Raw genomic sequence first — 23,748 nt, 5'->3', positions numbered from 1 at the left:
TTTAAACAGCCCATTAAACGCAGCAATTTTTTCCTGTGCCAACCTGTACAGTCTGAGGTTGGGGTTCATAGTACACAAGTGATCTGTGACTGAGTTCTTTTAACTGGACAGAAGTACGGTGTACCAACAATCCTCGACTGCCTCACTGAATTCTGGACACTTGTTTGTCATAGAGTTATCAGGAGTCACTGGAAACGGGAACATAAACTGCATGTGACTCTGTAGCCACCTCTGCTGACTATTATCTGAACACCAAGGCTTTCAGCATCTGGACTCATGGCAATTAGGTTACCCTTTCTGGTCCCCATTGGGCTCTACTTCCTCGCATCTTAGCAGGTCTGTGCACCTGAATTTGCTCCTTGCCACACAATTTTTGAACAGTGGGGAGCATGTCATAAAAGGGCACAAAAATGCTAATGTTTTTCTTGTGCAACTATTTCTGACTTTTTGGATCCACTATTCTGGCACAGGAGCTCAATAAATCCCCCCTTAGTGCTCCTCCAATAAGTCTTGTTCTAGACTACCAGAAAATGCATTGCAGACAACTATTCTAATGCCGTCTGTTCTAGCCACCATTCATGTCTTTCTGGAGAGGTGCTATGTTGGAGAAATTTCATATTACGATATTTATTCCTGCTCGACCTAATTGTAATATTTTATCTTTTTGTTTCATAGATTTCAAACAGTTCAGAATGTAAACCAAAACTTTTTGAATTTTCTAAAGAGGTGAGTTTCCAAGTTATATGTGATGTTTGTACATTTGAGATGCGTCTAGATAGGAAATGTACATTTAAGGCTGCTTTCACACTCGCGTTTGGTGCGCATCCGTCATGGATCTGCATCCGTTCAGATAATACGACCTTCTGCATCCGTTCAGAACGGATCCGTTTGTATTATCTTTAACATAGCCAAGACGGATCCGTCTTGAACACCATTGAAAGTCAATGGGGGACGGATCCGTTTTCTATTGTGCCAGATTGTGTCAGTGAAAACAGATCCGTCCCCATTGACTTACATTGTGTGCCAGGACGGATCCGTTTGACTCAGTTTCATCAGACGGACACCAAAACGCTGCAAGCAGCGTTTTGGTGTCCGCCTACAAAGCGGAATGGAGGCGGAACGGCGCCAAACTGATGCATTCTGAGCGGCTCCTTATCCATTCAGAATGCATTAAGGGCAAAACTGATCCGTTTTGGACCGCTTGTCAGAGCCCTGAACGGATCTCACAAACGGAAACCAAAACGCCAGTGTGAAAGTAGCCTAAAGGGGCGTTCTCCGGGAATAAAGACTTTATTTAATGCCCGCAGCCTGCCTCCATAAATAGAAGGTTCATACTTACCTGCAACTTATTTTGATGACCTATCCTATGGATAGGTCCTCGATATGTTGGTCCAGGAAAAAAAAAACAACAACTTTCATTTCTTAGAAGACTTGATTCGCTCGCATAGGCAACTGCTACACTTTTTCTTTGAACCATTTGCGGCAGATTTTTCCCAATGCTTTCTCCCGAAAATCATACAATAAGGGTGCAGCAGAGCCTTTACGCTCGAGAGTTTTGTTCCTACAGTACGTCTGCAGCTTACTCATGTATAACTGTGATCTAGTAGGAGTTCTGGTGAATGTAGAAACCTAATCGCTGTATTTCCCTCCAATAGATCATTTTAAGAGGCCCTTGGCATAACAATATTGATGGACTGATATGGAGTCAGAAGGATCAGAGACCCTCTGATCTTCTGATCTTCAAAAGCTGGCACCATTCAAGGGGATAATAGGCCCCATGGGAGAGTTGGGTTACACCAGGGATGACCGACGGGTGGGATTTAAAATGTTGGGGACATTTAAAAATGTAATCCAAGGATGCTTGTTCTTGTCAAGCTTGATTTACCCATTGGCTTTTATAGCGGTATTGGGTTACAAGCACAACAAAGTTAAGTGTCTGCCCTTGGTCGTTATCTGGGATACAGCTACCTGTGCATGGTAACTGCAGAGATTGTGTCACATCAAGATAGGCCAAGTGTGAAAGTGTTTGTTTTTCTTTTGTCTTGCTATTTTTACAACTTATTTTCCCTTTTTATAGTCTTAAGGTTGCCATTTGTTGCAGCTCAGGAGTTTTACCTTATTAATTGTTTATTTTCGTACATTTTCGTATGGTTTGAACGTTTTGTTTAGCCCTAACAGAGTAACAGACCTCATATCTGTGACTCTGCTGACAAATGCAACATTATGGTAGGACGAGCAGTTGTACACTGTGCCGCCTCTGCAAAAGAGACAACGCGCAGGTCATTTTGAAGAGGATGCACAAGCGCCGCTTACCCTTCAAACGTCTGCCGGGAATCGGACCCCCACCGATCGGATATTGGTGATCTATCCTGAGGATAGGTCCTCAATAGCGCAGCACTGCACAACCCCTTTAATTTCTCCAAAAATAAGGTTTCTTAAAGTGCTTATCTAGTCAAAAAATGATTGACTAGCAGACAAGGTTCATAGGATAGCCACTTGAAGTTACATGCTTACCTTTTGATGCTAAAGCTTCTTGGATAACTCCATCCGCTACAACCTTCTGATCCTCTGGCAACAGGTTGTCAAAGAACTGGAAGCGATGCCTTCAGGTCCTCTTGATGTTTGGTAGAGATTGGTCCAGTGTCTGTGTCCAGTTGCTGCCAGATAAAAGGAATAGGTGTATAAGTTCACAGTACTATTGTGTATGCCTCATTATTGAGTTAATCAGCTTTGCTAGAAGACCTTAAAGGAGTTAGCCCTCGAAGAAAATGTATCATGAGAAAATACCTGATCATGTCTGGGCATCACCACAGAGAATGGGGATCCCGAGCTGAATGGATCGGCGGTCGAGCATGTGCCCTGTGGGACTCAAAGCATGGCTGTGTCAGTCAGTCCCATAGATATTGAATGGAGGAGCAGCAGTGCATGTGACCACTGCTCCATCCATATTCCACTTCACTGTGCTCATGCACTAAAGAGGGGGCAAAACCAAACCAGACGATCCTGGTGGGGTCAGGCAGCAGACTGTGTAAGCCGACCTTGGTGAGGTAAGCCCACGGCCTGAAAGAGGAGAATAAGCCTCCATGTTTGTGATAGTCAGATGAATGAGTGTTCTTCTGACAGCTATGTCTAGGGCTAGCTTAAAGGGAGCCTGTCACCATGAAAATGCAAAGTAATCTGCAGGCAGCATACATATTATAGAGCAGGAGGAGCTGAGCAGATTGATGTATAGTGTTATGGTAAAAATAAAAAAATTACATAACTTCTAATTTATCCGTTTAAATTGCTGCTCATTCTGGGCTGTGAAGTCCTGGAGGCGGTCCTATCAGTGATTGACAGCTCTCTCTGTATACACAGTCATAGAGGGAAGGCTGTCAATCACTGATAGGACTGCAGCTCTCTCTGTATACACAGGCATAGAGGGAAGACTGCCGATCACTGATAGGACTGCAGCTATCTCTGTATACACAGGCATAGAGGGAAGACTGCCGATCACTGATAGGACTGCAGCTCTCTCTGTATACACAGGCATAGAGGGAAGACTGCCGATCACTGATAGGACTGCAGCTCTCTCTGTATACACAGGCATAGAGGGAAGACTGCCGATCACTGATAGGACTGCAGCTCTCTCTGTATACACAGTCATAGAGGGAAGGCTGTCGATCACTGATAGGACTGCAGCTATCTCTGTATACACAGGCATAGAGGGAAGACTGCCGATCACTGATAGGACTGCAGCTATCTCTGTATACACAGGCATAGAGGGAAGACTGCCGATCACTGATAGGACTGCAGCTCTCTCTGTATACACAGGCATAGAGGGAAGACTGCCGATCACTGATAGGACTGCAGCTCTCTCTGTATACACAGTCATAGAGGGAAGACTGCCGATCACTGATAGGACTGCAGCTATCTCTGTATACACAGGCATAGAGGGAAGACTGCCGATCACTGATAGGACTGCAGCTATCTCTGTATACACAGGCATAGAGGGAAGACTGCCGATCACTGATAGGACCGCCTCTGGACTCCAAAGCGCAGAATGAGCAGGAATATAAATGGAAAAATTACAATTGTTACTGAATCTTTTCCCATAAAACTATATATCAATCTGCTCAGCTCATTCTGGTCTATAACCTGCTTTCTGCTCAGATGCGATGTTCAACATGACGGGTGCCTTTTTAAAGGGGTTGACTAGTTTATGGTAACTTTTAGAAATGTCAACTGACTAAAAGGCTGTCCCCTTCATTGCAGCCCCGGCCCCTTTTGCTGACAGCCGGCTCCTGTGTAAACATAATTGATTCTTCCCTCAATATGGCTGCTGATGGAGGGGAGTGTGACTAGACCTGACCATTAGAGGCACTGCGCATGCACCAGTTAACCAAGCCATGCGCAGTTTTGTTCTATGGAGGCTGCTGCTGGACAGGTCTAGTCAAGTTCCCCATAAACTGGCCAACCCCTGTGACTCTGTACAGGTAGAATGTATATACGGTGCTCCCTCAGGACACAATATTTTCAGCATACAATGGTCTTTTCTGACCCATCATAAGTTTAAACTAGACTCCACATACAATGCCTCAGATCCAACCAATCAAGGTCACTTCTCTGGTAAAATATCTGGATTAGTTACTAGTTAGCAGCTATTCCTGACTGTTATATGTAAGGACTTGGTTTATATGTCTTGTTATCTGCTTATTTTTCTTAAATCTTCCTTTTCTTTCATCTTGGATGACATTTTGGGGCTTTGGAACCAATTACTGAAGTTACAATGGTTGTCCTGGAACCAATTAATATTGTAACTTGAGGGGCCGCTGTACAGCCTTTCCCCAAGAGCAGCTCGGCGTCGTCATGTTCAGTTTCAGCCACTTCCATTATTAGCTTGTATTACAACTCTTATGTTCTACTAATAGGCTCAGTAGAAACGCAGTCCTCGGCTGTCCTCCTGTGCACTGTGGTGGGAGGCGCTGGGTTATGGACCACAATATACCAGTCTTTGGGTACCTAAATGGACTACATTCATTTCACCAAATAGCCGTTTCCTCAGTGTACTGAAGACAGTCTCACTGTAATTTTATTCATGCGATTCATTATTCTTTTTGTTGGCTGCATTTTTTATTCTTGTCTTGCGTTTCAGAGCTCATTTGCACTACCCACCATGGCTTTCTCATTTCTCTGCCATACATCTGTTTTGCCCATTTACTGTGAGCTTAAGAGGTGAGTAAGTCAGTGATCTACTGCTAGTTTACTCGGCGACTGGACTCCTTGATATCATTCCATAAATTGCCTTTTAGTTTATCCTAAGTCGATGTTTGTGAGAACAAAAACGACTGGATTTTGTTTGTGAGAACAAATATGGTAGAAAACCACGTGTTGCCATTTTAACAAATACTGCTTTCTGGAGCATTTTTTTTCAGAATACAGTTTTATGCCATCCCTCTGTTCTTCCTCCTGCAACTGTAAAATTACATTGACAGCTACATGTTAGCATTCCGTCATTGATGGGGTGTACCCCTGCACCCTCCGGCACTCCAGCTGTTTAGAAAATACAACTCCCAGAATCCTTCTTTCACTTCTATGGAAGGTACATGAACAGCTGAGTAAGTGTGCATGCTGGGAGTTGTAGTTTCATAGCAGCTGGAGGAGTGCTGAAGGTTGCTGATCCCTGCTCTACACATTCTGATACTGTCCAACCAGTGCCGACAGTGGCAGTGTCAGGATACGCTCTACTGACGAGGGGAATGGTCATGCTCAGTTGTCAATTTATTTATACATTGCCATGTGGAATAAAGGAGGGACAGTAGAGTTCTAAGAAAATTGCTATTTTATGGGGAATAAAAGCTTTTACTAAAACAGATGTCGGATGAGAGGATGAACACGATATTGCTTTGATATGGATAATTGGACAAATTATTGTGATTTTCTTATGTGGAGCTGGGAAGGAAAGCACGTACAGCATGAATGTAATAGGTCACGGCTGTGTGCCATTTTCCAGCTCGGCCAAGTATATATCTATGTAATGCATTGTGTTAGATGATATCCTTATATTGGAAGCTCAGCAGAATGGATGAGGCCTTTCCTTTCAAATACATTTCTTTTTTGTCCTTTTTTTTTTTACCAGCCCCTCCAAGAGCCGGATGCAGAATGTCACTAACCTTGGAATATCTCTAAGCTTTCTTATCTATTTTATTTCCGCACTGTTTGGTTACCTTACTTTTTATGGTAGGTACTCACTGCAATATTTGCTGGCATAGTCAAGATTTCCTCATTTTCTGTCTGTCATCCTATTGAACTTTGGCACCTCTGTTTAGCGACAAAGTATATCTACAATTATCCTAAGATTGTATTAGTGCATTTAAATTTTTTTATTAATTTCACGTTCAGCTTTTTTTTAAAAATTTTTTTTATAGAAAACGCAAAATCAGCAAGCAAATATGGCCATAGCTAAAACACAGTATTGATTTTATAATAGAGGATTGTAAAGGTCCCCACACACAGGAGAGATTTATCAAGACCAGTGGTTTTTGCTCTGTGCTGCTGGAGGACGCTCCTAACTTATAATGTGGCGCATCCTCTGGCAGTCCGTGCACTTAAACAGAAATCTCACATCATTATGCGAGTACAGTTCAGTAGATCTGAGGTCTGGCAGGAACCCACGGCAGTGTTCAGCCCGGGATATACTGCTCTCACATGGAGCCGGTTTCCCGTACCGAATATGTTCATGTGAGATTTTCTTTACAGGACGACGGAGTAACCTGTAAGTCATGGACTAGGGAAATCATCCCCTACAATGCCTAGAAGTGGAGTAACCGCCTGAAAAGGGCGACCTCCCCCCCCCCCCCACACTTATCGGTGGCTAAACCCTGTGCTGTACCCCAGTCGCTCTAGAAAGTGATCACTTTTGTGACGCATTTTATGCCAGCCTTTGATATCCACTGCACTGCCGGAGCATGTGCTTAAATTATGACGAGGCGCAGACCTCGTCGGATATAAGCTGCATCCTCCTAAACCAAAATCTACTCCAACCCCTAATTATCATTTACACCAGGAAGCTGGGATAAATCAGTGAATTTGCTGGGGTTGATGGCTTTCCTCCTCCACATCTCCAACTCTCCGCAGTGGCGAGGGCAGCGTAGAAACGTCAAGGTGTGCAATCCTATTAGGACAGTTTCACAATAAATGCCCCTGGTGTATTTTTACTTAGATTGCCACCATTCTCAGAAATATTGATTTGATTGAATCTTTATTTCCATCCAATCCTAGTGATGTCTAAGCTGCCAAGTACAACCGAAGCGAAGCAGTCCTTGATTGTCTAGTAGCAGAGCTGTGCACTGGTGATCCTACACCTAAGTAAATCGCGGACGTGTGCTGTCCGTTTTGTCCTCGGATAGAGCATGTATCCATTTATTTTAATGTACTTATTCACAACCCCCCGGAAAACAATGGAGACATGCACTTTGGTCTGTGATGCGGACCAAACATGTCCATTGAAGTCTATGGCTCCGTGAAAACCACAGGCACAACACGGATGGCATTTGTGTTCTGTCGGTGGTTTTTACTGACCCTTTGAAGCAGATGCTTTGGAAATCCCCCTGGAAATCAGCCTAGCCGTGCATGTGGAATATAGATATAGAAAACCGACACACGGACCAACAATGGACATGTGGAAGAGGCCAAAGCAGTGCCAGCGACTACCTAAAATATAATGTGCGCTTATGTCATTGCAGACAAAGTGGAGTCTGAACTATTACAAAGTTACAGCAGATTCCTGCCAAGTGATCTCCTGATTATAACCGTCCGGCTCTTCATCCTGCTTTCCGTGCTGCTGACCGTGCCACTCATTCATTTTCCTGTACGTAACGCAGTCCTTTTATTTGTATTGGAAACCTTTTGAAGAATTATTATTAATTGCCTTTTTATTTATTAATTTTTTAGGCAAGAAAGGCTTTGCTGATGATGATCTTCTCCAACCATCGATTCTCCTGCCTCCGTCACACAATAGCGACTTTGTCCCTTAATATAATTATTGTACTTCTGGCCATATATGTTCCGGACATAAGGAATGTATTTGGCGTGGTTGGTAAGTTACCGAAAACCCACTCTGATCTCTTTTTCACTACATCTGTATATTGTTAAAGGAGACCTCTAGGCTGTTTTAGTAAATAATTATAATCATCATGAAATATTTCAAAATCTCCTCTTGTACCATGCAGTGCACAGATCCTCTTTAATTCCTCCTGGCAACGTATGAATAAATTGACATCTAGGCGATTCCCCTTGTCAATGTGGTGTCTCTCCGTACACAGTCTGACACGGTCAGCAATGATCGGCCAGTGTCGGGCGTGTACAAAGGGAATAGTGAAGCATTTACTAAAGCAGACGTATACAGGTGGAGAAGAATAAACTTTAAAAGTTTCATTTCCTAATTGGCATCACAGATTGGTAGAGGCGACATTAGTAACTTGTTTTTAAATTATTGGCATTAGTGGCATTTTGGAAAATTAAAGCATCCACCTGATTGATTGCTACGGCAGCTGCCCCACTTTCACATGTCTTCCTACTTTTTCGTAAAGGGCATCTCTCAGCACATTTGTCCCTATGAAACTGATCCATCTCTGTACAGTATTAGAATGTATGGGCTCCAATGAGCCGAAGTTAGTTATTCGCGAAGTCGCGCGTGACTTCGGTAATTGACTTTTAAAGTGGAAAACCACTTTCAAACTTGAAGCCGAACTCTGCTTTGGTTCCGAGGTACCAAAGTTAATCAACGAAGTCACGCGCAACTTTGCAAATAACTAACTTCGGCTCATCAGAGCCCATACATTCTAATACTGTACAGTATTAATCCAAAGTTTTGAACGAAGCGACTTCGGATGTAACGTTCTAAGCTCGCTTCGCTCAGCTCTAATGTTCTCACATTTGACAGGAAAAATGCATAGTATGCTGATCTATTTTATTATTTTTTCGGAAAAACAATAGACATTATGATGGAACCCGATCAGTGGAGTCTATTAGGTATTGTTGATTTCAGCTACACGACGGACCTGGCTCTGTGGAATGGTTTTCATCCAGGATGCAGATGTCAACAGAGCCCAATTCACTTTACTAGATGTAAAATAACATTCTGGCAGCACCTGAGCTCCCCCTAGTGGTGTCTGCAGGCAGCCAGCATCCTATGTTTTCCATCTCTACTTATACATGGCATCTAGAAACTAAAACTCTGTCTATCAGAAATAAAAGGAGCCCTGACCGTTATATATGAAGATGTAATTCAGCACAGAATTTTGGACCTAAAACTAACATAATGATAATAGAGCGAGATTCACTAGAAGCATATATTGTGCATAGTACCCTGCCAACATGACCGGTTCCCCTTAGGAGATCTGTGTGGTTCCCATTTAAACTGAAGTAGTGGGCTTAAATACCCAATCAGCACAGCATTATGCCCATTATGATTAAGCATTGCTCATCCCAGACAGTTGTAAGTTGCATTATACAGATACGTGAAGTCTATTGTATTTTTGGAGAAATGCAGTTCAGATATTTCTCTCGCCTGTTTAGGATCCACCACGTCAACATGTCTGCTGTTTGTGTTTCCTGGGATGTTTTACTTGAAGTTAAGCTTTGAAGACTTCTTATCCCGGCAGAAACTTGGGGTATGTGGATTTCTTCTTCCGGTTGTGTTTTCTGTATAACCTCCCTGTTTCTAATATGCCACTATAACTTGGTGGGCATATTCCCAAGCTACATGTTTATGTAACGTCCTACAGTGTCCTGTCCACTAATAGAGGCCGAAGGCTTCTTGTCTCTAGTTTTCTCTGCCTTGTTGTTGAGGCAGACCCCTTTATTGGCCTTGGTACAAGAGCAAATGCTTTGTAGCATTGCTTTACCCTGCTGACAGTCCTTTAGTCTAAATTACAGAGAACAAATGAATTTGATGTAATTTTTTTATACGTTTACCTTACATGCCATACACTTGTATTTTCACTTGTATTGACAAACCGTCCAAAAAACCCTTCACACATCACATTTTTAACAACCAACCATCTGCCATTGGCCCTCACAAACCATCATGTATCATTTCTAAATGATCGCCGGCCAAGATGGTCAAAATCATCTACACGTATTTCAGACATTTATAGCCGTTTTGTGTGACGTCATCCCCACAGATCTTCTACCAACATAGGCATGATTTGTGCTAGACCACTGAGGAAGTACCCATCATGGTTGATGTCTGTAAAATGTCATGTGCATCGCCATAGTGTTATTGTATAAGTAGGGCTGGGCGATTAATCAGTTTAATTATTTCACTGACGAGTGATCAGTATGCACCTCACCCATATCAGGCGACCCGAACGCCATGGGAGCACAGCACTCACTGAGGCCGGCTCCTGCAGTAACGGTTGGAAATTAGGGCTGCAGCTATCGATTATTTTAGTAATCAAGTATTCTATCGATGAATCCAACAATGAATCGAGTACTCTAATAAGAAATCACTAATTAATAGAACGTTTTCCTTTATAAAAGGTCACCAGACCCCCCCCCCTCCGTGCCATCAGCTCCCCCCCCAATGCAATCAGTCCTCTATGCCATCAGTTACCCCCAGTGCCATCAGCTTCTCCCAGTGCCATTAGTCATCTGTGCCATCATCTACCCTCCAGTGCCATCAGCTCCCCCTAGTTCCATCAGCTCTGTGCCATCAGCTCTCCCCAGTACCATTAGCTCCCCCATTGTCATCAGCTCTGTGCCATTAGCTCCCTCAAGTGCCGTCACCCCCCGATGCCAGTAGTCCTCTATGTCCTCAGCTCCCCCAGTGCCACCATCTCCGCTCCTAGCCATCAGTCCCAGTTTAACACCTACCTCTCCTGTAGGTGTGCCGCTCCACAGCTCCTCTGTCTTCTTCTCTAGTCCTGATGTCACACAGCGTTGGGTCATAGTGCACGCTTACGTGCACTACGACCTGACGATGTGTCAGGATACAGTACAGAGCAGCGCAGGCCGGCGGGTGACCACGGAGCGTGAGTAACAGCAATCGCTTCACTCGCGCTCCGTGGTCACATGACACAAATGAATCCTCGATGCAAAAAATTAGCATTGAGGATTTTTTTTTTTGTCTTGAATTACTCGATCCAATCGAGTAATCGTTACAGCCCTATTGGAAACAGAATTAACTCCGATCACAACCATTTTAAGGCCTAATGCACATAACCATATGTATTTTGCTGATACAGATACAGCCATGTGCATCCCACAATTTTCCACCGGCCCCATTGTCAAAAATCCTATTCTTGTCCGCCAAATGGAGAAGAATAGGAGATTTTTCTATTTTATTTTTTTGCGGGACAGACATGTAGACAGCACTTGGTGTGCTGTCTGCATTTTTTGCAGCCCCATTGAAATTAATCCAATGCGCAAGAAATGTGGATGAGATTGGGGGGGAAAAAAATACAATTGTGTGCATGAGGCCTAACACTGTAGATGCCATGGCATAGTGATAATGGTATCTGCAGCAGAATGACCACATGGAAACATTTCCTAATTTAGCTTTACTTGCACTCTCTGTATAAGTGCATTGTTGCATTTTCTGAAGTCAGGAGGCCGCTCAGTGATCTGCAAGCTGTAAAGTCCTTGATTTTCATGAGGTACTGGTGCCCCAGCCCATCTGCTGCAGATAAACCGCTTTCTCTCTATGCTCAGTAATAAGGAGAAAGCTATCAACCAGTTTTGTGGGGGCAGGGGGAGCCGCTAGGAGTACTCCACGCTCAGCTTCCACTTACCTAGTAAACTTTTTTTTTTTTTTTTTTCCAGCAATAAAACAGGTAAAGCCTCATTCACACGTCCATGTCCGTGCTTAAATTTGTGAAAAGGTGGTCAGTGATGCCTCCGTGAAAATGTCCATGATGGATCCGTGATGGTTCCCATGAGTCATCCGTGTTTCACTGACACTGAACAGCTGAAAAATAATTTTCAAAGCCTCTCTTCCTAATGATCCGTGAAACATGGATGGCATCCATGGTTTTCACGGACCCATAGACTATAATAGGCATGATGGATCTGTGAACACGGACAAAATAAAGCATGCATCCGTGCTAAAAAAAACCGGACCGTGCTAAAACACGGATGTGTAAATACACACATTAAAATGAATGGGGACGTGTGCTGTACATTGAGAACACGTACAGCACACATCTGTGGAACACCGATGTGTGAATGAGGCTTAAGTGACCCACCACTAGAATCAAGGTTTCTGTCTGATCGGGTTCCATTACCTTTTGACAGATTCCTAAGGCTGCAAATAACCTCCTCTCCTATAGGTAGGACAGTCTTTAATATTGATTGGACCCTGGGCAAAAAATTTTTTGGGCCCCCTGGATCCCTCCTTCCCACACCCTAGCATGCAATCACGCCCTCCACCACAACACACACAAAAAAAAAATCCACACACCTGGTAGAGTACAGTGAATGACTGTAAATACTTCCAGTTCTGAAGACTCCAGCGGCTCTGGGCTCAGGCTGGAAGTGGGCACCGCTCTGCAGGAAGGAGACCGGGGCTCGGCTCACCCTAGCGTTACAGTGCACCCCAGCACCCCACAGTATGCAGTATAGCACCCTATAGTATACAGCACCCCACAGTATATAGTAGAGCAGTATAGCACCCCACAGTAGAGCAGTATAGCACACCGCAGTATACAGCACCTCACAGTATACAGTACCTCACAGTATACAGTAGAGCAGTTTAGCACCTCACAGTATAAAGCACCCCAAACTATACACTATACAGGACTCCACAGTATACAGTAGAGCAGTATAGCACTCCACAGTATACAGCACCCCACAGTATACAGTAGAGCAGTATAGCACTCCACAATATACAGCACCCCCCAGTATACAGTAGAACAGTATAGCACCCCACGGTATACAGCACCCCACACTATACAGTACCCCACAGTATACATTAGAGCAGTATAGCACCCCACAGTATACAGCACCTCAGTATACAGTAGAGCAGTATAGCACCCCACAGTATACAGCACCCCACACTATACAGTACCCCACAGTATATAGTAGATCAGTATAGCACCCCACAGTATACAGCACCTCAGTATACAGTAGAGCAGTATAGCACCCCACAATATACAGCACCCCACAGTATAGCACTCCACAATATACAGCACCTCACGGTATATAGCACCTCACAGTATACAGCACCCCAAACTATACAGAATACAGCACCCCACAGTATACAGCACCCCACAGTATACAACACAGTAGAGCAGTATAGCACCCCGCAGTATACAGCACCCCATAGTATACAGTAGAGTAGTATAGCACCCCACAGTACACAGCACCTCACAGTATACAGCACCTCAGTTTACAGTAGAGCAGTATAGCACCCCACAGTATACAGTCGAGCAGTATAGCACCCCACAGTATACAGCACCTCACACTATACAGTATACAGCACCCCACAGTATATAGTAGAGCAGTATAGCACCCCACACTATACAGTAGAGCAGTATAGCACACCATAGTATACAGCACCTCACAGTATATAGTAGAGCAGTATAGCACCCCACAATATACAGCACCTCACAGTATACAGCACCCCATAGTATACAGTAGAGCAGTATAGCACACCACACTATACAGCACCTCACAGTATAAAGCACCTCACAGTATACAGCCCCCCAAACTATACAGTATAGAGCCCCCACAGTATACAGCACCCCACACTATACAGTAGCTTACAGTATATTAGTATACCAGCCCCTGTCACCTTTTCCTGATGTAATCTTCACAAAAAAAGCTCCACAGTTAAGGCAAACTTCTCCTGCAGCAACACTCCTGGTAGAAAGAAAGGACCTTTGATTACCTCATAGCTATGTGACCAGTAATATTGCTAGGTTACTGGTCACATGGTGATGATGTCATCTAAGGTCCTTTCTCCTAAGAGAATCACAGCTCTCACAGTTCGCTGCCTGGAGTGATGGCAGGCATGGCATGGTAGCACCCAGGGGCGTAACTATAGGGGAAGCAGGTGCTTTGGTGCCCTGCCCCAGAAGGGGGCCCATCCAGGAGGAGGAGGAGGACTAAAAGATTTTGTCAGGGCCCCCTCAACAGTATTACACAATGAAATTATATACAGTTACAGTATAGACAGTGTAGAAAACGGATGGAACAGCTGCCGGGCCTGGTCTGAGAGAGCGATCTTTACTAGCCACAGGAATGGGGGCAGCATGAAAGGAAGGGGTTGCTAAAAAATTACTGGGGGAGGGGGCCCCATTCAAATATTTGCTGTGGGGTCCAGTCATTTCTAGCTACGCCACTGGCAGCACCCCCCTGTGTAGCTGACAGCCTGACACCCACCCGGGGCAGTGGCCAGCAGGGCTCAAGAGGCAGCTGCCTTGGGCCCCCAGGAGCAACTGGGCCTGGGGCAGCTGCCCCTTTTGCCCCTTGTTAAAGACGACCCTGCCTATAGGACACATCCACATGCATTTCTGTGCATATATCACAGGTATCATACAGGTCTTGGTCATTTATGTACAGTGTTATGTTTTAAAGGGGTTTACAACAACTTATTGCCTATCCACTATAGGGATGTGTCTGATCGGCAGAGGTCCTACTACTGGGGCCTGTGTTCCTCAGTGTGAATGGAGCAGACACACGTGTGTGTTCCCCCCCCCCCCCCCCCCCCGTACCATTCAACTCTGTGGGACTTGTGGAGAAGGCTGAGCGCTTGTACTCCACTATCTCCTGCAGCCCCATAGATTGGGTGAAGCAGCAGAGCACATGAGTGTCCGTCGTGCCATTCATACGGGGGAACATGGGTCCCCATTCTAGTGATCTTTGGGGAGCCCCAGCAGTCTGACCCCCGCCGATTAGACACTTACAGGGAATAAGTTCTTGTAATGGGACAGGCACTTTAAGCAGTTTTCACAACAGCCTGCATGAACCTGCTTTGTGCTCTTAGCATGCAGAAGGTTTTTTGAACAATTGCACATAATAATAGCCATCGCCAACCTGTTTTCCCCAACCCGCAAATCATCTGAACTGAAGCCTGAATGATGGGCTGTTCTCACATAGTGAAAATTGATTCCTTCCACAAGTACTAATTTGTGTTTGTTTTCTCTTGTGTTCCCAGGCCTGTGGGCTGGTTGTTCTTGGTATTTGTATTGGTGCCTGCAGTTTAACACTAATTGCCGTGAACTGGGCTTACAATGAATGAGAGGATCACGCCAGAGTTTACATTTGAACAGAATGCGCAACGATTTACAGCCAAGGATATCCAGTTTCAGGAGGGAAATTGGTTGAGAAACAGTTTATGTTGAAAGCACGACTCTCGTCCACACTACGGGTCTTCTGGGAAAGTAAACTTGTCATAGCCTAAAATATGGGGGAGTGGTAATTCCGTTTTATTAAAGGGAGGGCTGAAGGGGAGAGTCAAGTGTGGAATACTGCAGAAATTTAGCCAGGAGGTTGGGTTTTTACTCTACAGTTTGGATGCGTTTTTGGAGCCGCTGGGAGGTTTTACCTGTGGCTCCAAAAATGCATGAAAACCCAGCCTGAGGGTACGGCGAAGGTGGTGAGGATAGCAGAGTAGCGGTAACCTCATAGAAATGAATGGGATCGCTGCACTAATCTCTGGATTTTCTTTGGGACTCGTGCAGCAATCCCATTCATTTCTATGGGATCTCCGCTACTCTGCTATCCTGGCCGTGACTTACGTCACCCTACCCTTAGATATACCTCCTCGTATCACTGAAAAATTTAAATTTATATGGGTTCTGTCAAGCCTTTGCAAACTGTGGCTGACTATATGCAGTGAATTTGCAACTCTCAGCATATCCCACCAGCTACTGCAGGTTATGATGGGAGTTGTAGTCTCACAACAGGTGCTGGTTGCAAACCACTGTTGTAAAGAATATTCTTGTTCTTTTAATTAAGTGCCTTCATTAACTTTCTCTTTTTTAAAATTTTCAATTTGGTTTTATACATGTAGTTATTTTTTATGTCTATTTTATGTTTGCAACCTCGCACACACCAAAGACATAGGGAATTTAGATTGTGAGCTTCACTGGAGACAGCGAGCAATGATGTAAAGAGTAAAATGAATACAAACTGGTTATAAGGGAGTAAGGCCTCTTGCACACTAACGTATTATCATTCAGTTTCCGTTCCGTTTTTTTTGCGGACCGTATACGGAACCATTCATTTCAATGGGTCCACAAAAAAAAGGAAGGTATTCAGTGTGTATTCCATTTCCGTACCGCTAAAATATAGAACATGTCCTATTATTGTCCGCATTACGGACAAGGATAGCACTGTTCTACAAAGGGCCAGCTGTTCCGTTCCGCAAAATACGGAATGCACACGGATGTTATCTGTATTTTTTGCGGACTGCAAAATACATAAGGTCGTGTACAAGAGGCCTAAGGCGTAGGAAATGAGCCCCTCCATCAGTGTTCTGGTAAATCAAGTATTGTAGTGGGTGCTTTTATTTAAAGGGATTGTGCAGCTTGTTTATACTGATATCTGCATAAGTCATCAATATCTGATCAGTGGGGGACAGACACCCGGGACCCCCGCCGATCAGCTGTTTGAAGAGGAGGTGGTGCCTCTATGCACATGACCTATATGCAGCTCAGTCCCATTCAAGTGAATGGGCCAGGGCTTCAACACTGAGCATAGCCTCTCTACAATGTACGGCATGTGCTTGGTAAGCTATGAGGAGGCCACCAGTTACAGTGGTCTCTTGAAACAGTTGACCGGTGGGGGTGCCGGGTGTCAGACTCCCACCAATCAGATACTGAGGAACTATCTTGAGGATAGGCCATCAATACTAAAATCCTGGACAACCCCTTTAAGGCTGGCTGAGATCTTTACACCATTAGGTAACCCTATTGCTAAATATTCAGCTTAATTTTAAGCCTCATTGTAAATTCTAAGTTGGTTTTTGTTTTGCAATCCGTCCGCGCCATTAACAAACAGTTTATGGTCTTAGATTTGCTTTAACATTTGTCATTTGTATTGGGGAAGAGCTTCCAATTACTTCTAAGTCCGTCGTCACTGAGTCACTACAGAGTCTGTACTCCATTCTGCTGAAGTGTCCAGAAAGGGAATTAACACAAAATAAAGGGATTAATCTCTTCAGTAAACCTTCCCAACTGCAGAGATAAACCATGACATTGTATGATCTGAGGTGCGCTGCAGAAGAAGCCCAAAACTAGCAGTTAGAAATAGTGCCTTATGCTCTCATTAAAGGGAACGTATCAGAAAATGACCAATTGTGGAAATCAAGTTTTTATGTTATACATATGATGTGCTTTTTAATTTTCTATATCACTATATTAAAAACAAAAATTGCACTGGCCACTAAGCCTAATAATAGGTGCATCTTCTTGGTTTGTACAGATAACTTTTCAGCAGCCATTTCATTATCATCACAGTCAGGATTACAGTGATGGATAGATAGATAGATCCACCTATTGTGGATCATTATATATATATATATAATTTTTTTTTTTTTTTTTTTTTATACTTATACACATATATATACACACACACACACACACACACACACACGCGCGCGCGCACAGGATCCACCATTCACAATGGATGATATCTCAGGTTATCAGCTCCCTCCTGACCTCTTCACAGGACACAGAGCATGCCTAAGAAACTCTCCCATAAACGTCAATGAATCCACTTCAATCTATTGTGTCTGTGGCCCATGTGACCATTGCACCTTTCGCTTGTGGGGACTCCAGGACCCCCATTTCTCATGGTCGTGGGAGGTCCCAGTGTTCTGACTCGTACTGATCAGCTACTTTACTGACAACCCCTTTAAGATTTTATAAAAAATAAAGTACATACATAGGAGAGAAATGATCTAAACAATCAGTAAAGAGTGATATATAGCGTACTAGTGTATTGACATTTACCAGTGTTTTTATATAGAATTTCTATTCTTAATTACAAATTTAAAATATCCACTGTGTTAATCAATGAAATGTCTATAGCTTCTCCTGCTGTTTGTTCTTATCCTTATTTCTCTGTCCACCTTGCAGAGGCGGATGCACGTCCTCCGCTCCATCCTTCACCTGTCAATTCCACAGTTAAAAGCTGTGACAGTTATAGGGAGAGAGCTGCAGCTTAAAGTGCACCCGCCCTGAAAAAAGGACACGCCCCCCCTGAGCTGCCAGCTTGAAATAAATCTAGCAGAGCAATGAATGTGGAGATCTCTGGATCCATGTAGGGTACAGGGCTGGTTCTAGCTTTATTAGAGATTATCACTTACTATATGATAACGGATACACATGATGTCCCTAAATACTGTATCTGCTGGTAAAAGAATTTTGTGTCCCAGATAAATATAAATGGTAATTCTAAATAATATAAAGCTGCTAAGAATGTTCTATTTGTGCTGAATGTCTCACATTGTTATATCTCTCTTTATAACTCCTGTAAATAAAAATCTTCTGGTTTAGAAATTAGTGTCTTTTTTTTTTCCCCCCAAAAAAAGGGGTTTTGATTTACTAATAAAATATTAGAAATATACTGGCATTTTAATCACCAGTCTTGATGTAGTTTGCGATGGTGTGAGATATGCCAAAATTATTAAGAGGCGCACAGCAACTAGGATCTGGTGTAAGTTTCAGCCTTTAGCAGGCTCGCGCAAAAATGTGCAACTTTTTGACGTCACAATAAAGGCGTAGGAGGCTTGGTAAATCTCCGCCGATATGTTTGTTTCCACACATTTATACTTTAAGCCGGGTTGAATTGTGACTATGTATTTTGCGATCCGCAAAAAATACGGATGAGATCCATGCGATATCCGTGTTGCATCAATTGTTTGGGCGGACACATTGTAACAGTGACTATTCTTGTACACAATTCTCTTTTTGCAGGACTGTGGAGCGGACATACAGATGCGGACACACTGTGTACTGTGTTTTTTTTTTTTTTTTGCGGACCCATAGAAATCAATGGGTCCATCTGAGATCCATGAAGAATGCAGAACGAAAATGGGGTTATGTGAATTGGGCCTAATTAGCTGCAGATTTGCTGTCGTGGATTTTCGTGTGGCAAATCCGCAGCGTTGTACAGTACCAACACAGCGGCTGAGCATTTCTGAATTCTCATTCACGCACTGCACACAAAAATCCCAACGTAAAATTAACCTGTGGTGCAGATTTAAAATCTGCAGCATCTCCATTTATGCTGCGGATCTCTTCTTTTGCAATGGCGAGGATGAAGTCCGTTTGGCTTTTCTGTGGCAAAAATCACATCTAATACTTGCGGTTTTTGCAACAAAAACTGCAGCAAATTTTTCCACTGGATTTTCAGTCACATGTGAACCCAGCGTCTGAATAGAGACCTATACACTTGTCTGGAAGGAAGAATTCTAAATACTAAGCTAGTTCTAAGGCCTCCTGCGCACATTGCGGATTACAAGTGTTTTTCCCCACAGCATAAGGGCTTGTTCACACGGCCGTATGGTTTTGCGGTCCCTTTTTAATTGATCCGTTTTTGTGTTCCTTTGTGTTTCCGTTCCATTTTTCCGCAAAAAAAGGTCCGTATTGCTTCAGTATGTTTTCAGTTGCTGTTGTATTTTTTGCGGACATGAAATGTAACCATGAATGAGTTAAACTTTAGGCTCAACCCATTTTTCATACCCCCTATATATAATGGTCATGTGATACGCCACCCTCCATTTTCAGCAGCTTTGAAGCTGGCGTTTTGCATTGGTTTCTCACTCTTGCTATTGGTTGTATTATGGCTGACGACTCTGAGGAAGAGGCTCTTTTGTGCTGGCTGCATACTCGGCGCCAACTATGCTGGAGGAGGAACAGAGGAGGAGGCGTTGGGTTCACCCAATTGTCTCGCAGCGGCACAGGAAGGGCCACTTCCACACGCTGTACATGGATCTGCGACAGCATCATGATAAATCTCATCGGTATTATCGTATGTCTGCGAGCAGCTTTGACATTTTGTTAGCGGCTCTGCATCCTGGACTCGCACACCAGGACACAAATATGAGGCGCTGCATTTCACCTGAGGAACTGCTCATTGTGACGTTGAGGTAAGTGGAATGTAGTCTTGTTTAGGTGTTTTGATTCGAAAATATGTCTCATTGGTAATGTAATTGTTCTTCAAACATGTCAAGTGATTTGGCAGCGACGCCGAAACACAGTGATGCCAGAGCCCAAGGCTGAGGATTGGATCCGAATTGCTGACGGCTTTCATCTTTATGCGCAGTTTCCAAACTACTTAGGGGCAATGGATGGCAAACACATACGTGTTAAGAAGCCGCCTCACTCTGGGTCGCGGTTCTACAATTATAAGCAATACTTTTCTGTAGTGCTGTTGGCTTTGGCAGACACTACGTATAAGTTAGTAATTGTGGATATTGGGGCCTATGGGAGCACTGCAGATGCGCGCATTTTCAGTTCTAGATGGAGTGAGAAACTTTGTGCCAACCATCTTGCCCTCCCAGAGGCCAGAAGGCTGCCCGGTTCTGCGGGACCACCGGCACCGTTGGTTTGTAATTGTGGCTGATGAAGGGTTTGCTTTGGCCCCACATGTCATGCGACCCTTCCCCAGACACGACCTGGATGACAAACTACGTATATTCAACTATCGGCTGACAAGAGCCTGTCGGTATGTCAAGTGTGAGTTTCTAACAAGTGGAGAGTATTCCTGTCATCCTTACAGATGGCCCCGGAAAATGCCACTTTAGTTATTCGAGCATGTGTGATCCTGCATAACTTCGTCAGGATTCAGGATGTTCCCTCAGATGCTAGTTTGGAGGAAACGGGTACATATTCTTGATCATCTGGAGGATTGGACCCGACTCGTCATGGCCGGCATGGAACTGCAGGACTTGTAGTTCGAGACCTCTAGGCCGAGTACTTCTCTAGCCCTGAGGGTGCATTACCGTGGCAGATGGACGCAGTTCAGGGCAGACTATCAACATGTGGACTTTGTGTACAATTATTTTATTTTTTTTAGACCGGTTTCATTTTATTTTTGAAAGATAGTGTGGGGACTCAAAGACAAAGAGGACCCTTGACGTGGGATTGATGGGAGGACAAAATATGTTTGCAAGAGCACTGTAAAATGTGTCCAAGTATATACATAATGTTTATACACAGACATATTTTGCCCTACTGTAATCCTCTAATACCTCTTTTAGGTTTTTTATAACCACATTAAACATGTATTTTGATGTGTGTTATTTGTCAATCTGGCCAAATATATTTGAATTATTATCTCCCACATTTTTTATTTGAATTATTTTCACCAATACTCAAGGGATGCGTAAACGGCACCCCTCAAGCTGTTTGCAAAGTACAAAGCCCATCATGGCCTGACACCCTACAGCTATTATTCACCACCAGTGCTTGAGTATTATTTTGTATGCAGATGTGTTGCAGCAGGTTGCCCATCCTGGAAACGCTAGCTACGAACTGACACTTAAGGCACTGTCCAAGGTACCATAAGTGTATGGGGCTTATATTACAATGAGTGAACCTAAAAATCTGATATCTTAATAAACTTTGCCTTTCTATACATGGGCTTACTTGTAAATGAATGTTGGGTACCAAATTTTCAATAAAGTTTTTTAACTGTTTCAAGAAGCAACTTGTAATAAGTTATGTGTACTGGATATATGTGAACATCAATAAAAGACATGTTAACTATGTTTAAACTAATAAAATTATTTTTTTACAAATAAAAATAAAAAGTTGCTTTACTTTCAGCAGTTATCAAAATAAAAACAACAACATCAACAATTAAAGTTCCAATACATCCCTGGTGAAAGGGCCACCAACAGGGCCTTGGGGGTGGTAATCTTGGTGTGGGCGGAAATAGGGCTGTGGCCACATTTGCTCAAGGTCCTGGGTATACAGGGGCTGTGAACTAAAGCCAGGCTGGGGATGGGGATGGCCATAACTAGGCCCTGGCTGGGGATTAGTCTAAGAAGAACTTGTGCCTGGCTGGGGATCCCTTTCTATGCCCACTAGACGTTGCTTCATGGTGTCCAGGAATCCATGTAATTCCCGTTGGTCCAGAGGAGAATCCATGATCGCAGCGACAGTGGACATTGCGCTGACATACAGTCGCAATTTCTGGGCCAGCCAATGTTGGATCAGGGGAGATAGGCCACGCGACAGCCTCTCCTTGACGCTTTCACTCCTCTGGCTCAGATATTGCAAGATTTCCCCATCTAGTCTTGCTCGAGGATCTGAGCCAGAGACAGGAGTTACTCTTGCCCCCCTTCTCCAACTTGGCTGTGTTGTTTGGGGGTCAGGGCTACTTATTGTGGCCCCAGCTGGCTCCATGGCTGACTCATCTTCTGCCAATGGTTGGGTTTCCTCTTGCTCCTGACTTGTTTCTCCCACAGCAGCTTCTTCTGATGACGACTGGGCCTGGTCTTCTGCATCTTCAGGGCTGTGTATGGTTCTAGGAGAGAGATTATTATAATTATACACACGTCATTAATCTGACATTATATATCTGGCTAGTAGTAAAGTCATTTCCCTTGTCAAAAAACAATAGTCTGACACTTCACAAAGGGACCAAACACCACTATATAAAACAGGCATGCTCAACCTGCGGCCCTCCAGGTGTTGCAAAACTACTACTCCCATCATTCTGTCACAGCCTACAGCATGGCATTGTGGGAGTTGTTGTTTTACAACAGCTGTAGGGCCGCTGGTTGAGCATTCCTGCCTAAGAGGATGACATTTTGTGCTTCAATAAATTGAACGTTTGGGGGACTAGTCACCTTTACTACTTGAACCCATCCTTTGCAAACAATAAATATGCACTACCATTATACACACCGAGTACAGTATGTTCTTACAGCCTTAGATCCAGAATAGGCTTAAGAAATTGGAGATGTCGGGTATAGAGGTATGGCCTCTTCTTCGACCCCCATCCCCACTGTGGCCATGTGCCGATGACAGTTCACGGCGAAACTGGTCCCTGCAAGACTGCCACCGCGTTTTGACTTTACGGACTGTGAAAAAAAAAAACACAACTAACCATACACAATTCCCGAAAAATAGTATGTTTCAGAGATGACAAATCTAGGAATTCAATACAGGCCAAAGTGCATGTGCAAATTATAAGACAAAATCTCATCACTTTTTAATATTTCGAAATAAAAAAAAGGTTTAGCCAATTGTATCAGTCTCCACAATGTGCGTGTCCCTTTTATAGAAGATACTTCTGGCGTCCCCAGCACCCGTGTCACTACTTATCCAGCGAAGAAGAGCATTGTATGTCCCTGTTGTGGCGAAATCAACATCCACAGAGGGGGATTTACACACATTATCACACCACTTATGCGACAAGCATTCTTGCTTCGTGTGTGACATCACCCATGATGAAAGGCAGCTTTTGAGCCATGTAATGTCTGTACAACCCCCGATGTTGATGTTGTTTTCTAGCCGCAACAGGGACATAGAGTGCTCTTCTTCGCTGGATTAGGAGTGACACGGGTGCTTGGGACGCCAGAAGTATCTTCTATAAAAGGAACACGCACATTGTATGGGCATTGACACAATTGGCTAATCAATATCAACATGTGTAGGCGATTATTAAAATATAGTTCTGCTAATGTGCTAAACGACATTAACTAAAACATATGTGTAGTGTTGAGCGAACTTGTGTTTTAAGTTCGGCGTCTAAAGTTCAGGTTATCGAAGAATCGCGTTATGGATTCTAAATTCCGTTATGGTC

The 23,748-nt window shown here is 43.8% G+C and overlaps 1 protein-coding gene across 1 annotated transcript in view; it reads left to right on the top strand.

Annotated features, from left to right (window-relative positions):
* The window catches only part of SLC38A6 (solute carrier family 38 member 6), a 64,288-nt gene extending 47,942 nt beyond the window's left edge, over window positions 1-16,346 (top strand). Inside the window, exons 10-16 of the mRNA XM_040411199.1 lie at window positions 676-726; window positions 5,135-5,214; window positions 6,119-6,219; window positions 7,725-7,849; window positions 7,933-8,077; window positions 9,559-9,653; window positions 15,140-16,346. Of these exons, the coding sequence (XP_040267133.1) occupies window positions 676-726; window positions 5,135-5,214; window positions 6,119-6,219; window positions 7,725-7,849; window positions 7,933-8,077; window positions 9,559-9,653; window positions 15,140-15,223 (681 nt within the window). The 3' untranslated portion in view covers window positions 15,224-16,346. The remainder of the gene's footprint in view (window positions 1-675; window positions 727-5,134; window positions 5,215-6,118; window positions 6,220-7,724; window positions 7,850-7,932; window positions 8,078-9,558; window positions 9,654-15,139) is intronic.
* Window positions 16,347-23,748: the final 7,402 nt, after the last annotated feature.

The sequence above is a fragment of the Bufo bufo genome, chromosome 11, assembly GCF_905171765.1.
Source record: "Bufo bufo chromosome 11, aBufBuf1.1, whole genome shotgun sequence".
NCBI lineage: Eukaryota > Metazoa > Chordata > Amphibia > Anura > Bufonidae > Bufo > Bufo bufo.
This window is presented reverse-complemented; position numbering and strand designations above follow the sequence as displayed.